The following is an 11,990-nucleotide window of genomic DNA, read 5'->3' as shown; positions in this document are numbered from 1 at the left end:
CTGAGTGGTGGAGAGAGCTGAAGCTCCGTCACCAGTCAGTCACATGACCAAGCTAGGTTCCACGTTTTTCCGTGACTTCATTGAGATTTTCCGCAACAAAAAAAATCCTCCCTTTTTAACCCCTCTTTCATCTACTTTCTTCTCCTTTTTTTCTTCTCCTTCCAGATACCAACACACCTCTCTTTCACAATGGGTTTCACCGACTTTGTCTCTGATGCCGGCCTGACTCGTAGGCGCCCCTGAGATTTTGTTATTTCGAATCAATTGGTGACTGACTGTGCCCCTCAGTGGCCGACCACTTCCTCTCCACTCGGTCCTACATTGTTGGGTATGAATCCTCCCCTTGTCTAATTGCCTTTCCTCTATTCTCTTTCCCTTTTTGAATGCTTTTATGATGAGAAACATTGGTCCGTGTTTAGGAGGCGGATTAAGACCCCGCTGGATGACTACAACCAATCGCGAGCAATCGCACCTCTGACTTTGCTTCACTATATCATTTTGTTGAATCACTTGGTCTGATTTTAACATTATTGCTGACTCTGTTCAACAGCCACTCGCCCAGCCAGGCCGATGTCGTGACCTTCAAGGCCTTCAGCGCCGCCTTTGACGCTGCCAAGTACCCCCACGTTGCCCGCTGGTACAAGCACATCGCTTCTCACGAGAGCGAATTCTCTGCTCTCCCCGGTGACTCTTCCGCGGCTTTCACCGCCTACGGTCCCGAGACCGTCGAGCTTCCCTCCAACCCTAAGGACAAGCCCGAGGAGGATGAGGATGAGGAGGACCTCTTCGGTTCCGACTCTGAGGAGGAGGACCCCGAGGTCGTTGCTGAGCGCAACAAGCGTCTCGAAGAGTACAAGGCTAAGAAGGCTGGCAAGGTCAAGCCCGCTGCCAAGTCCCTTGTCACCCTGGAGGTTAAGCCTTGGGGTATGTATCTCTCGGTTTCTCTTTCATTTCAAATGCTAATTAATATTTCCAGATGATGAGACTGTCCTTGAGGAGCTCGAGGCCAACGTCCGTGCCATTGAGTGGGAAGGTCTCGTCTGGGGTGCCTCCAAGTGGGTTCCCGTCGGCTTCGGTATCAAGAAGCTCCAGATCAACCTCGTCGTTGAGGACGAGAAGGTCTCCACCGATGAGCTCCAGCAGAAGATCGAGGAGGATGAGGACCACGTCCAGTCCACTGATATCGCTGCCATGCAGAAGCTGTAAATTTGCGATGCCCATTTATGAAGCCGGAATTGTGTGATGGAAATGCGTGATGTCAAAGGAATCCTTTACGAACCTAGTCCAACTAGAAAGCTGGTCCAGTAGTGACCGGTCATTGATGAAAAATTAAAAAAAATTCATGACCATTTGCATCTCCACTGTAAATTGTCCATGTGTCGGGCAATTGTTCAATGTTCTGATTAAGCGATCTGTGTCCCTCTCTAGGCCATCGACCGACCACTCAATTTAGGGGTGGTGCAACAGAGTTGCTTAGCTTGGTTTTCAAGGCAGATGTCGGCATCTGGGCAATCCATGTTTGTAGGCAATCAATCTTACCTGGGCGAGTTGCTGAATCTTTGTTTCTGTTGACGTCGCTGTCTCGTCATTATTTCTTGTGGATGACTGCGATTTGGTCACTTTACGGAAATGGCTCATCAACCCCCGATACTCCAGATCCAGTTCCACCTCCATGTATGTGCATGTATAATGAGTTTTATATTCTGCATCGACCAATGTGAATTTCTATGGTCAAGTCATTGAAGGCCCATTTGAACAAATGTAGGCTACCCTGCTGTGCGGGCAATCGCTAGAAATTAAATTTTCTATCCCTCCCACGATATATTCCGAATAGATTTTGGAAATGCCTGCGGAACAGAATCCCTTGATAATGTTCAGAGTTCGTACGTAGTTTTGGCATTGAAATGTTTTTGATTTTAACCTAGTTCTCGACCCTCCCTTGCCCTATTTTACCAATTGTCAGCCAGAATATCAGAAAATCATTCTTTGGTCCAAGGAACCTGGTCATCGGATGTGTTTTTTGGTGTCGACCGTAGAGAAAAAGAGGGACCGAAAGGATGTATGCTGATAAGCTTGATAAGAAGTCGCTCTAGCTGATCAGCATCGGGTGTGATCGACTGTATAACCAGAGGGTTTGGGGTATTAGGAGGGTCTTTGTATCGAGGTCTAGGCTCTGTGGCTTGACCGTCGAAAAAATGAGAAGAAGGTAGATATGTGTCGCTTTGCGATTGCGCCATGTCGAGAGGCCCAAGGGACATGATTATGGTATAAGATGACTTCGAGAAGTGTCAGTGCCGGAATTTGATTGCTGTCAGGAAAGAAATTACCGCAAATGTCCGCGGGAGCCTGCTCTTTATGTTTCTGTCTCACGGCTCATTCCATGGATTAAGACCCCGTATATAGCATAGACCGGGTAATTCAGAGTGCTTCGATCTTGATCTTCCTCGTTCCAGATCGGCTAGCAAATCCTATCAAACTATGTGTTTCCCCTCTCTTTCTTGAACTATATTTTCCATCGGTGTGACTGCCACAAGCTATCCATGCATCTGTATCCGCCGAAGTTGATGGCGCTTGCAGAAAAAGCAAAGTTGTTGGCTATAGTGGAGGTTGTTGACGAAGATCGGGGTTAGACAGCAGAGTCGAACAGTGTTACCCTCGCGCAGGGGGCGATCTATTGTGGGTTGCCCCTTGGCGTCGCAGAATTCACCGAAATGAAGTATACGGATGAAACAGCCCTGGCATTCAGCCAAATACACCGTGCTATTTCATCAATTGACTTGATGATGGGTTTGTAGGTGTGTACCTAGGCCCAGGGTCGGGGTTGAGGTGGCAAGGAATGAAGACAAAAGGCTCACTGTATAAGTAGACAGGGGGGATGCCCCCTTTAAAATTTAGAGAATACCCCGCAAAGACAGAACCAGGTATCAACTTCAATCTCAGTATGCACAACTGCAAGAGATGTTGTGAAATCCGAGCCAGTCAAAAGTTGATTAGGTAAACCGCGGGATGCTTCCACGAATTTCCCGCCAATGCATCAAGTGGCATCACAGCGCCGTCTACAACCAAGGACTCCAGGCTTCACCTCGACCCCAAAATAACCCAGTGGGACTCATTGAGAAATTCCTCATTGATAAGAATACCCCGCAGCGACCGGATCCAACCATCGAACCCTAACCCGCAACCCTCAGCACCCATCATGAGCTTCCTTTCCCGAGTGGTCACTTTCTTCGGTCTCGTCCTGATAGTTCACGCGTAAGTTCTCCAACCCTATCCGCTCCCTAAATTTCTCTGCTCTTGTTTTTGGGGTTTTTTTTTACAAAGCTAACGACCTGTTCTACAGAGGCTACTCGGCCCACGAACACACTGTCCTTTACAGCAACCTCTCATCCACCGCCCTTCCACAAGACATTATCATCGAAACCCTTGTTTCTGTATTCATTGTTTCAATCGGACTGGTCTTGAGCGCGCAGAAGTTGAAGCCGATTAGCTGGCGTGAATGGGCGGGCGAGATTGAACGGGACGGTGGAGCACGCAACCCGTACCTGAGTCTGGAGGAGCGTTATGGATTCTGGGATATCCGGGTGAGTTTTTAGTCGTGTATCTCCTTTGATGCCTGTCTTGCGGAAATTACATTTGAATATGGATTTATCAAAGATCTGCACTTATTGCTGAATATCAGGCACTGTTTTGGGTTAGGAATTTCGAAGCTAACATTTGGCAAATACAGGCCAAGCGAAAGGAATTTGCCAACTGGGTCCGTGGTCAAGATGTGACGATCAAGAAGTGACGGTCGAATGTTGAATTTTGAGAATATATGCTGCAGTATAGGGGGGGGGGCTGTATAATCTAATGTGCATTGCGGTGAGGGAGTTTAGTGTGCAATTGAGATTCTTCGTTCATTACTGATTACGATGTCTACCTGACCGAAACTCATAGCCTGGTCCTGTTCTTAAGAGTATAACTTACGGGATGTGCCGGTGATGCAGGGGTGGCAAACTCCCATCTTGAGCTGTACTCTTGGGGCGACCGAGAGGTTGCACAGACATCCTACTAGTACATCTGCCCGCCTGCTTGTGACCTGAAGAAGCGGAATCACAGCCAGATATTGACACTTTTAGGCGCAATTTGCATTCCTGCGCCACACCGCTGCAGGACGGCGGATAGTCTAGGCCAGTGAAAGCATGACGCCCAATTATTGTGACTAGGGCAATACGCAAGGGGGGATTATTTGTCGCCTGGTAGCAAACGGCAAGCCGATTCTAGAGTCGGAGAGTGCTCACAGGGAATCACACATTGGCATCGTAATTTTGTATCTGATGATGCGGAGAAGGCAAGTCAAGACCCAGATGAATAGCAGGTACATGTAGTCCTGTTGTATGGCATCTATCATGTGGCTATATGACCTTATTACACCAAATGCACGTCACTAGTATGACCCAGCTGGTCACAAGTAACCGTCTGCAGTGTTCTGAGATCAAGCTTAAAACCCCAAGGTGCACGGAATGAGCACTCCGTATGGTGACCCTCTTTGCCCGCTTTGAAATAAGTTGTGGTTGATTTTGGTTGATTGTGGTTGATTGTGGTTGATTGTGGTTGATTGTGGTTGATTGTGGTTGATTGTGGTTGATTGTGGTTGATTTTGGTTGATTGTGGTTTTGGTTGATTTTATTTTTCATTGGAAGTAGCGACACTGGAAACAGGAAAGATAAAAATAGAGGTCCCTACTGAAGTTAACCGTTGTCTCAAATCGACCCATCTGATCGGAGTCTACTCCGTACGGGTTGGGGTTATGGTGCCCAAAGCGCCCAAAGGCAATTTGTGGAGTATGCCGTAGGGTTGACTCTATAACATTGGTTATGTTGTATGGGGTTCAATTGGCTCTATCCTTACATCATATTTATACGGAGTACAACGGAAGCTATATAATGCAAAGTACTGTAGTCGAAGAGAAGAGGTCGAAGTTGATCTCAGTAAACCTGGATTTGAGGACCGAACAAACTGATGTCTCACTTGATAGTTCAACTTTCCGAGTCCCACACGTAAGATCGCGCCATCTGAGGCCCCGGGAAAAGCGTTGATTACGTGTGGACCGAGTCGGGAGAAAATACTCCGTACAGAGAACTGGATGGTATCAAAAGGGATTCGTATGCCGCCACGCGGTCCATGTCCCACCAAACCAGGGTAGGTGAACTTTCAAGTGAATCATCTCGGGGATTGAGAGAAATCGTACGGAGTTGTTCCAAGAGAAAAAAAGTGCCAGATTTGTGATTGCTTACCGGGTGGTCAGATGCGGCTAAATTAGCTAGTGTCTGGCATTTATTGCCACCATGTTGAGCCTGCCAACTATTCCAACTTTCTCTCGGATTTGGAAGGAGGGATACGTTAGGGTATTTCGTGAGTCAGTACGGAGTAAACGTATCTGCCATGGAGTATTGAAGAGGTGAATCTATGCGAATAACATCAAATCCATGGGGCTTAGAGGGTTGGTGTGACCCCAGAAATCGACCAAAATAGAACTGCAAGACCTTGCAGATCCCACATTGCGTTAGATCCAGACTCTGATCGCTGACTGGAACAGGTATCTATTGGCAAAGCCACTCGGTCGAACGTTGTGTACGAAGTACTTTGTAAATAATAGACAACATGAGACTTGTTTCCCTGGACAACCACAGCCTTATAATCCCACCCATCCCACCCACCCCAGCCATTTGCTCAGAGTACTTTTTATTTCTCTCTCTACTCTCCATATTTCCCACAACGATCCAACCACCAATAATCTTCACTCAACATGCGTTTCTCTATTGTCTTCACTCTCTCGGCCATCGCCCTGGCCAATGCCCAGAGCAGCGTCTCCATCGAGGTAGCCAGAGCCAAAACATCACACAATGTCACAAGAATCACATAAGCTGACCTATCCAACAGACCGTTGACAACCCTGCTACGCAGTACCTGACCCAGACAAACTCCCTCGGCGTCGTGACTGGCCAACCTGTAGCCGTCACTACCCAGCCCACTGTTGTCACGAGCCAGGCAGCTGCCGTGACCTCGCAGCAGCCTGCCGCCTCCATCCCCGCTGGTCTGACCTCGCCCGTCGCCGGCCCCGGTGCCACTCACACCACTTTTTCCACTGCCTCTAGCCTCACTGGCACTGGCACTGGCACTGGCACTGGCACTGACACTGGCGCCAGTACCGACGCCAGCTCCTCTGCTACTAGTACCGAGACCTCGGACTCCTCTAGCAGCACTGTCACTGGCTCCTCCACTAGCACCAGTTCCGCTTCGGACTTTTCAAACTCTTCGTCCAGCTCTGGCTCTGGATCCAGCGCGTCTACTTCTGCTTCCAGCTCCACCTCCAAGGGTGGTGCTGCTATCGCCACTGCTGGCCCCGTCGGTCTCGGCATGGTTGCCGGTGCTGCTCTCGTTGCTTTCCTGTAAGCTAAAATGTGCGTCGCCGATCGGTCATTGACCATTCACTGCATTTAATTGTGCTATGATGTCCACTTTGGTCTCATTTCAGCGGCAAGGGGTTGGTTATGGTTGATCGGTTACGTTGATCCAGTATCTGGATCAACGCAAATGAAGGAACATGAACATGCGAACGTCGAGGTTTTTTTTTAAGGGGATTTGTTATTTTTCCCCCTGGGCTTTTATGGAATTTGTAATACTTCATTGGGCAGGACTCGTGCTTCACTGCGTTGTACCCGGAGGCGCATAGCCACGGCGCACCTGTTTCCAACTTCTTCTCTTCTATCTTTATTCTTACCTTGATCCTTCGCTGGGTAAATATGAGTTTCCATTCAATGCTTTGTATCGAGCTTAAAATCGTAACCTTTCTGCAATACCGTAGGGATATTTTAATATTTCTGATCGATAACGGCTTGCTGGCTCTAATTTACAGAAAAAAAAATTATATCCCAAGTCTTGCAAGGGGGCGGTTGGCATGGGTTATGATGCATATCCTGCAATAGTAGTACGTACATATGTAGTACATCCACAGTCAGTCACGTTGATCAGTGGGTGAATTTGGATCTGGTCTACTCCGCACATTGCACCACACCTCCCCCGTACCCAGTCCCCAGTCCCCAGATTCCTGCAATGATACGCAATGACCTTTGCAAATTGTTGCGGCTGAAAGAGGAAGTAACGGGCACGGGGTTTCCGTTCTAGTTTCAATATGATCTTAGCCTGGCAGCTGCTACTGCTCTCGCTCTCAATGGACACACTGTGGCTAGTTTTCGAAGTAGCCATGCAAATACAAGATGTTAGAGCTGAACTTCAAATCACACTGAATTCTTTACGACCAATGACGAAATATGGACTTGGCCCAAGCTCGAGGCTTTGGGCTGCCAGCTCTAGACTAACCGAAGATCTCATGACGATGGCAGGATAGCCAGCTCCATCCGAAGCGGCCCTCAACAAGATCGATTCTATGCTGAATACCCATGGCTCAAAGTATTACCTGATCCACGGCGCTGTCATGCAACGTATGCAATTAATTGCGCCATCAAGCTCGACATTCGAGTGATCGTGAAATTTGAAGTAACGGCTTATGAATATGTGCATGGGCAGAACCATTCCTTTCTTCAGGATGATCGTACACGCAGCGGAGACCTTATTGTCGCAACCGATGAGATGTGAAGCCAGCTCAAAGATGGTGTCTCCCAGGATATGATAAACTCAACCCCAACGGACGACAGCGTATACCGAGGCCTTTTCGCGCGCCAAGCTTCGGAAAACAGGTACTCATGGACATCATTGAGGATTTTCTGCGTGGAAACTGTATAGTCGTCCCCTCGATGCAGTGAGGGGCCTATACGAATGACATTTCTGGTTCTGCGTGGTGACTCGGCGCATTCGACGCCCCATGTGGCCCACGGTGCTGCAACCTCCGTGGGATATGCTGCGGCTCTAGCAACTTGTCTGAGTTTCCTGTCGCCATCTCGAAATGTAAATGACCTGTTAGGAGTGCATGAAGAGGCCCGCAGTCGTCGATCCACCGTCGCTCGAGTGACCTGGCTTTTGAATTGGATGGAAGGTCCCATCTGATGATCGGAATGAATACAGCGAAGAGATTAGCCATCGGACTAATGCAACGAAGCTGTTCAGAGTGTCCTAGGAGTCGGCTTCATCAGGACTCGCCTTGTTGGGGTTTATAGAGCTCATGGATACCCATCCTCAGCTACCACGATGTAGCCACCGACCTTCTCGAGGCCGCTTGAGGCCCGTCCGATGACGAGTAGAAAAGGAGAGGCGGTTTCTAAGGCGAAAGTTCTCGCCCTAGCTCAAACCAGACAGTAGGGCCGTACCTCCTGAGGTTCTTTTGTGGCGACACTGTGCACTGGAAAGGTGTTCAGGTAGCCACTCCCATCCGAGTCATCCCTGAATCTTCCATTCAATAATATTGAAAAATGAGCGCTACTCCTGTCATCAACACTGATCCAACGGACAAGGGTGATATGAGGCAACCTCTCACCTACAACCTCCCAAAACACGGTGTTATCTCTTGTTTGCCTGCCTCCCGGATACCATATGCCCAGCTGATGCGGCTCCATAAACCAACCGGATTGTCCATCGTATATTGTCCTTCCTTGCCCTGTCGGCGTCGCCTATGCTGCCTCCCTCTCGCCTAGACAACTGCCAGCCTCGGCGCTTCTGTTTCGCGTATCGCTTTTCACTATAAGCAGCGTTGTCTCGCGCAGCGTTGGATGCGTTTGGAATGATATTGTCGATCAGGATCTCGACCGGCAGGTCGCAAGATGCCAACAGAGACCAATAGCTCGAGGTACTGTGACAACCACCCAGGGATGCTTGCTTACAGCTGCGCTGCTCTTGGTCAAATGGAGCCTGCTGTTCTCTCTGCTACCAGAGCCACTTGTTGATGCGAGGATCATCATGCTGCTGGCTGGCATTTATCCGTTCTGCAAACGGTTCACCGACTTTCCGCAGTGTGTTTCTCGGCCTAACTTTAGGTTGGCCAATTCTCATGGCACCACATTCTCACGTTGTCGATTCTCTCACTAGTGATGGTGGCGTTGCTTGGTGGGGCAGGCATTTCTGGGGGCATGGGCCCTATGTATTTTATCATTGCAGTTGGAGGGACGTTGACCAACCTGTTTTGCTTGATTGCCTGTTTGGATTTGAGATACCCATTGCTTTGCGCCAAATCTGCCAGCCGAGCTTATGTGGCTGTAAATGGCAGTACAGCATGTGGGCTGTTGTGGGAGTACTTGAAAGGAAGCCAGAAACTGTAGCGCATTATCTATATATACTCCGTACTCCAGTGAGTTGATTGGTGGTGTTTTACTTTGATAGACAGAAAGATGTCCAATGGAGCCAATTTTTGGATTGAGATCCCTTGTAGATCATATTGTGCCCAGTGAAGGTTCTTTGAATAGCATGGATAGCCCCATTAGCGCCTGATCTTTCGGCGTTCCGTTTCCCTTGCTTTCCTTTCGCTGTCTATGAAGACATCTGGACCTTCTTCTTCTTCCCGTAAGCCTGACATATGAATGGTAAAAGATAGGTGGTCGGGGGTTTCTTTTTCTCCAAACGAGGAGAATTCATTCCATTAGCCCTCTCCTCATCGCTAGCTTATTGTGATATATGTCTCATCGGGTAGCAAGGGTTCTAGCAAGGACGTGGTGAAACGTGGGGCAATCCCAAAGAGGCAAGATTAGTTACGCGCACATGACGCGTCGAGAAGCACGTGACTGACGCGCTACCAAAAAGGTTAGGGTGACCTCCACCCCAAACAAACCGTCGACGAAGTAACCATCTCTTATCATTGTGATTGTGATTGTGATTGTGATTGTGATTTGCTTTGACTGGTCCAGAATCTCTTTCTGAATTTGCATTGTTCTCGAACTTGGTTTACCTTGTATCAAATTTTTAAATACCCTACCCTACATATCAGCCAAAACTTCAGCATGGTAAGTCATCCCTGTTCCAGCCATTGACATACACTGGTTCCCCAGCAACCAGTATATGCTCGTGCTCTATATCTGACATGGATATCTAGCCGTCCAATTTGCGCCGGCTAGCTGCCGACCACGCTGCCTTACACCGCGATCTTCCGCCGTATTACTTGCAGCCGTCGGATGGCGACGACTTGTCACAGCTGACAATCCTCCTCACGGGCCCGGCGGGCACACCTTTCTCACAAGGATTATGGGAGCTTCATCTTAAGATGCCTGATGACTATCCTAAGAGCCCCCCGAAGGCTACTTTCAAGACGAAGATATGGCATCCGAATATGGAGGAACTCACCGGAGCTGTCTGTGTGGACACACTCAAGCGGGATTGGCAGCCCAATCTAACCCTCCGCGATGTATTGGTGGTAGGTTGGATCGTACTAGCAGATTGAGCATCAACAGACAACTAACAAGATCACTTGTTTCTGTTCAGACAATCTCATGCCTGCTCATCTACCCCAACCCTGACTCTGCCCTCAACGCTTCCGCAGGCGCTCTCATGCAAGAGAACTATGCCGCTTTCGCCCACCAAGCCAAGCTCATGACCTCAATTCACGCGCCGATACCGCCAAACCTTAAAGATGCAGTCACCGAAGCAAAGCTCCGTGGCGAGGATGCAGGGACCACCCTCGAGGATAAAGAAGAAGACGCAGTCGTTCAACGCCCGCGGAAACAAGCCCGCACCCGCGCCGCAACTACTAAGAAAACCACCCGCAGCACCACTGCAATTGAAATCCCATCACAGTCCCCTTATCCTTTACAGTCCTCTTCAAATCCTTTCACCCAACCTTCCCCGCCCATGGCAGACGATGATGACAGCGAAAGCGACGACCCCGCTAGCGCAAGCAAAGAAAACAATCCGACTCTTTCCCCACCCCCTGTTCACCTCGCGCCCCCAAGTCCCCGGAAGACTGCCTTGGGGAAACGCCCCCTTTCCGTCCTCTCAATACCTTACTCGGAAGACAGCGAAGCAGACATGATGCTCATCGACTCCGACAACGACAACGATACCCCTGCCATAACCTCCAACGAGCGAAATATCACCGCAAACTTACGTTCTCGTACATCATCGCCACTACGGAAAACGCCCAAGCTCTCCCTACTATGCGGTGGAATCAATGCCTCCGGCCGTCTTCGCGATGAGATGCCAATATTCGAAGACTCGCCCCAGCTGGCCACGACAGAACCCCTTCGTCGGCTGAGCGGAGATGGCAAAGAGAACTGCAGATCTGCAACCGCACGTGGCTTGAAAGAGAAGCACGAATACCACCCCATGAAGACGCTCAATGGCTCTACTCCCCTTTCTCCAGCGCATGCTCAACTGCCCACTCCGTCACTACCTACGCCATCTCTCTCAGGCTCTTCCGATTCTAGAATTCCCAAGAAGAAAGCCATGAATGGCCTGCACAAGCGCCTTGCCGTCCGAGCAAAGCCGCGCATCGGTATTCGCCGGCTATGAGAAATCTGCCCATTCATCTAGAACTTTTGACGTGATTTTGAGCGTTTACAGATCTAACTCAACAGTTGGGAACAACCTCCCTTTTGATTTGGTTCGAGCTGGTTTCTTCGTTTGGCTTTTGCTCTCCGTCTATCTACTCCTATTTCACTTCCCCTACCCCCGTTAGCGACATTTCTTGATACCCTGTTAAATTCAACCGGACTTACAAACTGCATGGAGCGAGGAGCGAGGAGAAATTATGGAGCTAGTTCTATCACATTGCATTGGCAACATGACCAGGCCGAGCAAGGTGACCCTGGGGCTGCAATTTGCATTGGCTTGGACACTATTATTGTTTGATCTTTTGGTTCAGGAGTTTAAGAATTCATAACAAATTACATAAAGTTCTTGAAAGTCATGACTTCCTTCAACCCTCAAAGGAAGCAGTCATGAGCTGTGCTCCTCAGTCATCTTCTCCACGAGCACTGTGATCGGCTTCAACCCCTAGAAAAAGAGTTGAGCAACACCGAGGTGACGGAGTCGATAATGTCAACAATATAGTGCAACCTCATGACTTCTAC

The 11,990-nt window shown here is 49.1% G+C and overlaps 5 protein-coding genes across 5 annotated transcripts; 4 read left to right on the top strand and 1 right to left on the bottom strand.

Moving 5' to 3' along the window:
• Nucleotides 1-189: 189 nt before the first annotated feature.
• Nucleotides 190-1,206, top strand: Pdw03_1753 (Elongation factor 1-beta; the record flags this gene model as incomplete). The annotated part of the gene is made up of 4 exons (XM_014681022.1): nt 190-229; nt 289-328; nt 551-924; nt 977-1,206. 4 exons carry the CDS (start codon nt 190-192, stop codon nt 1,204-1,206), a joined length of 684 nt encoding a protein of 227 aa, XP_014536508.1.
• Nucleotides 1,207-3,196: 1,990 nt separating this feature from the next.
• Nucleotides 3,197-3,787, top strand: Pdw03_1752 (Magnesium transporter; the record flags this gene model as incomplete). The annotated part of the gene is made up of 3 exons (XM_014681024.1): nt 3,197-3,252; nt 3,341-3,581; nt 3,728-3,787. 3 exons carry the CDS (start codon nt 3,197-3,199, stop codon nt 3,785-3,787), a joined length of 357 nt encoding a protein of 118 aa, XP_014536510.1.
• Nucleotides 3,788-5,788: 2,001 nt separating this feature from the next.
• On the top strand, nt 5,789-6,435 carry Pdw03_1751 (uncharacterized protein; the record flags this gene model as incomplete). Its single annotated transcript, XM_014681025.1, has 2 exons — nt 5,789-5,860; nt 5,923-6,435. The coding sequence occupies 2 exons, from the start codon at nt 5,789-5,791 to the stop codon at nt 6,433-6,435; spliced, it is 585 nt and encodes a 194-aa protein (XP_014536511.1).
• Nucleotides 6,436-8,392: 1,957 nt separating this feature from the next.
• Nucleotides 8,393-9,052, bottom strand: Pdw03_1750 (uncharacterized protein; the record flags this gene model as incomplete). Its single annotated transcript, XM_066099989.1, has 4 exons — nt 8,393-8,415; nt 8,474-8,511; nt 8,561-8,859; nt 9,002-9,052. The coding sequence occupies 4 exons, from the start codon at nt 9,050-9,052 to the stop codon at nt 8,393-8,395; spliced, it is 411 nt and encodes a 136-aa protein (XP_065957716.1).
• An 874-nt stretch (nt 9,053-9,926) lies between these two features.
• Pdw03_1749 (Ubiquitin carrier protein) lies at nt 9,927-11,430 on the top strand (the record flags this gene model as incomplete). Its single annotated transcript, XM_014681026.1, has 3 exons — nt 9,927-9,929; nt 10,019-10,336; nt 10,405-11,430. The coding sequence occupies 3 exons, from the start codon at nt 9,927-9,929 to the stop codon at nt 11,428-11,430; spliced, it is 1,347 nt and encodes a 448-aa protein (XP_014536512.1).
• Nucleotides 11,431-11,990: the final 560 nt, after the last annotated feature.

This window comes from Penicillium digitatum, chromosome 5, assembly GCF_016767815.1.
Source record: "Penicillium digitatum chromosome 5, complete sequence".
Lineage (NCBI taxonomy): Eukaryota > Fungi > Ascomycota > Eurotiomycetes > Eurotiales > Aspergillaceae > Penicillium > Penicillium digitatum.
This window is presented reverse-complemented; position numbering and strand designations above follow the sequence as displayed.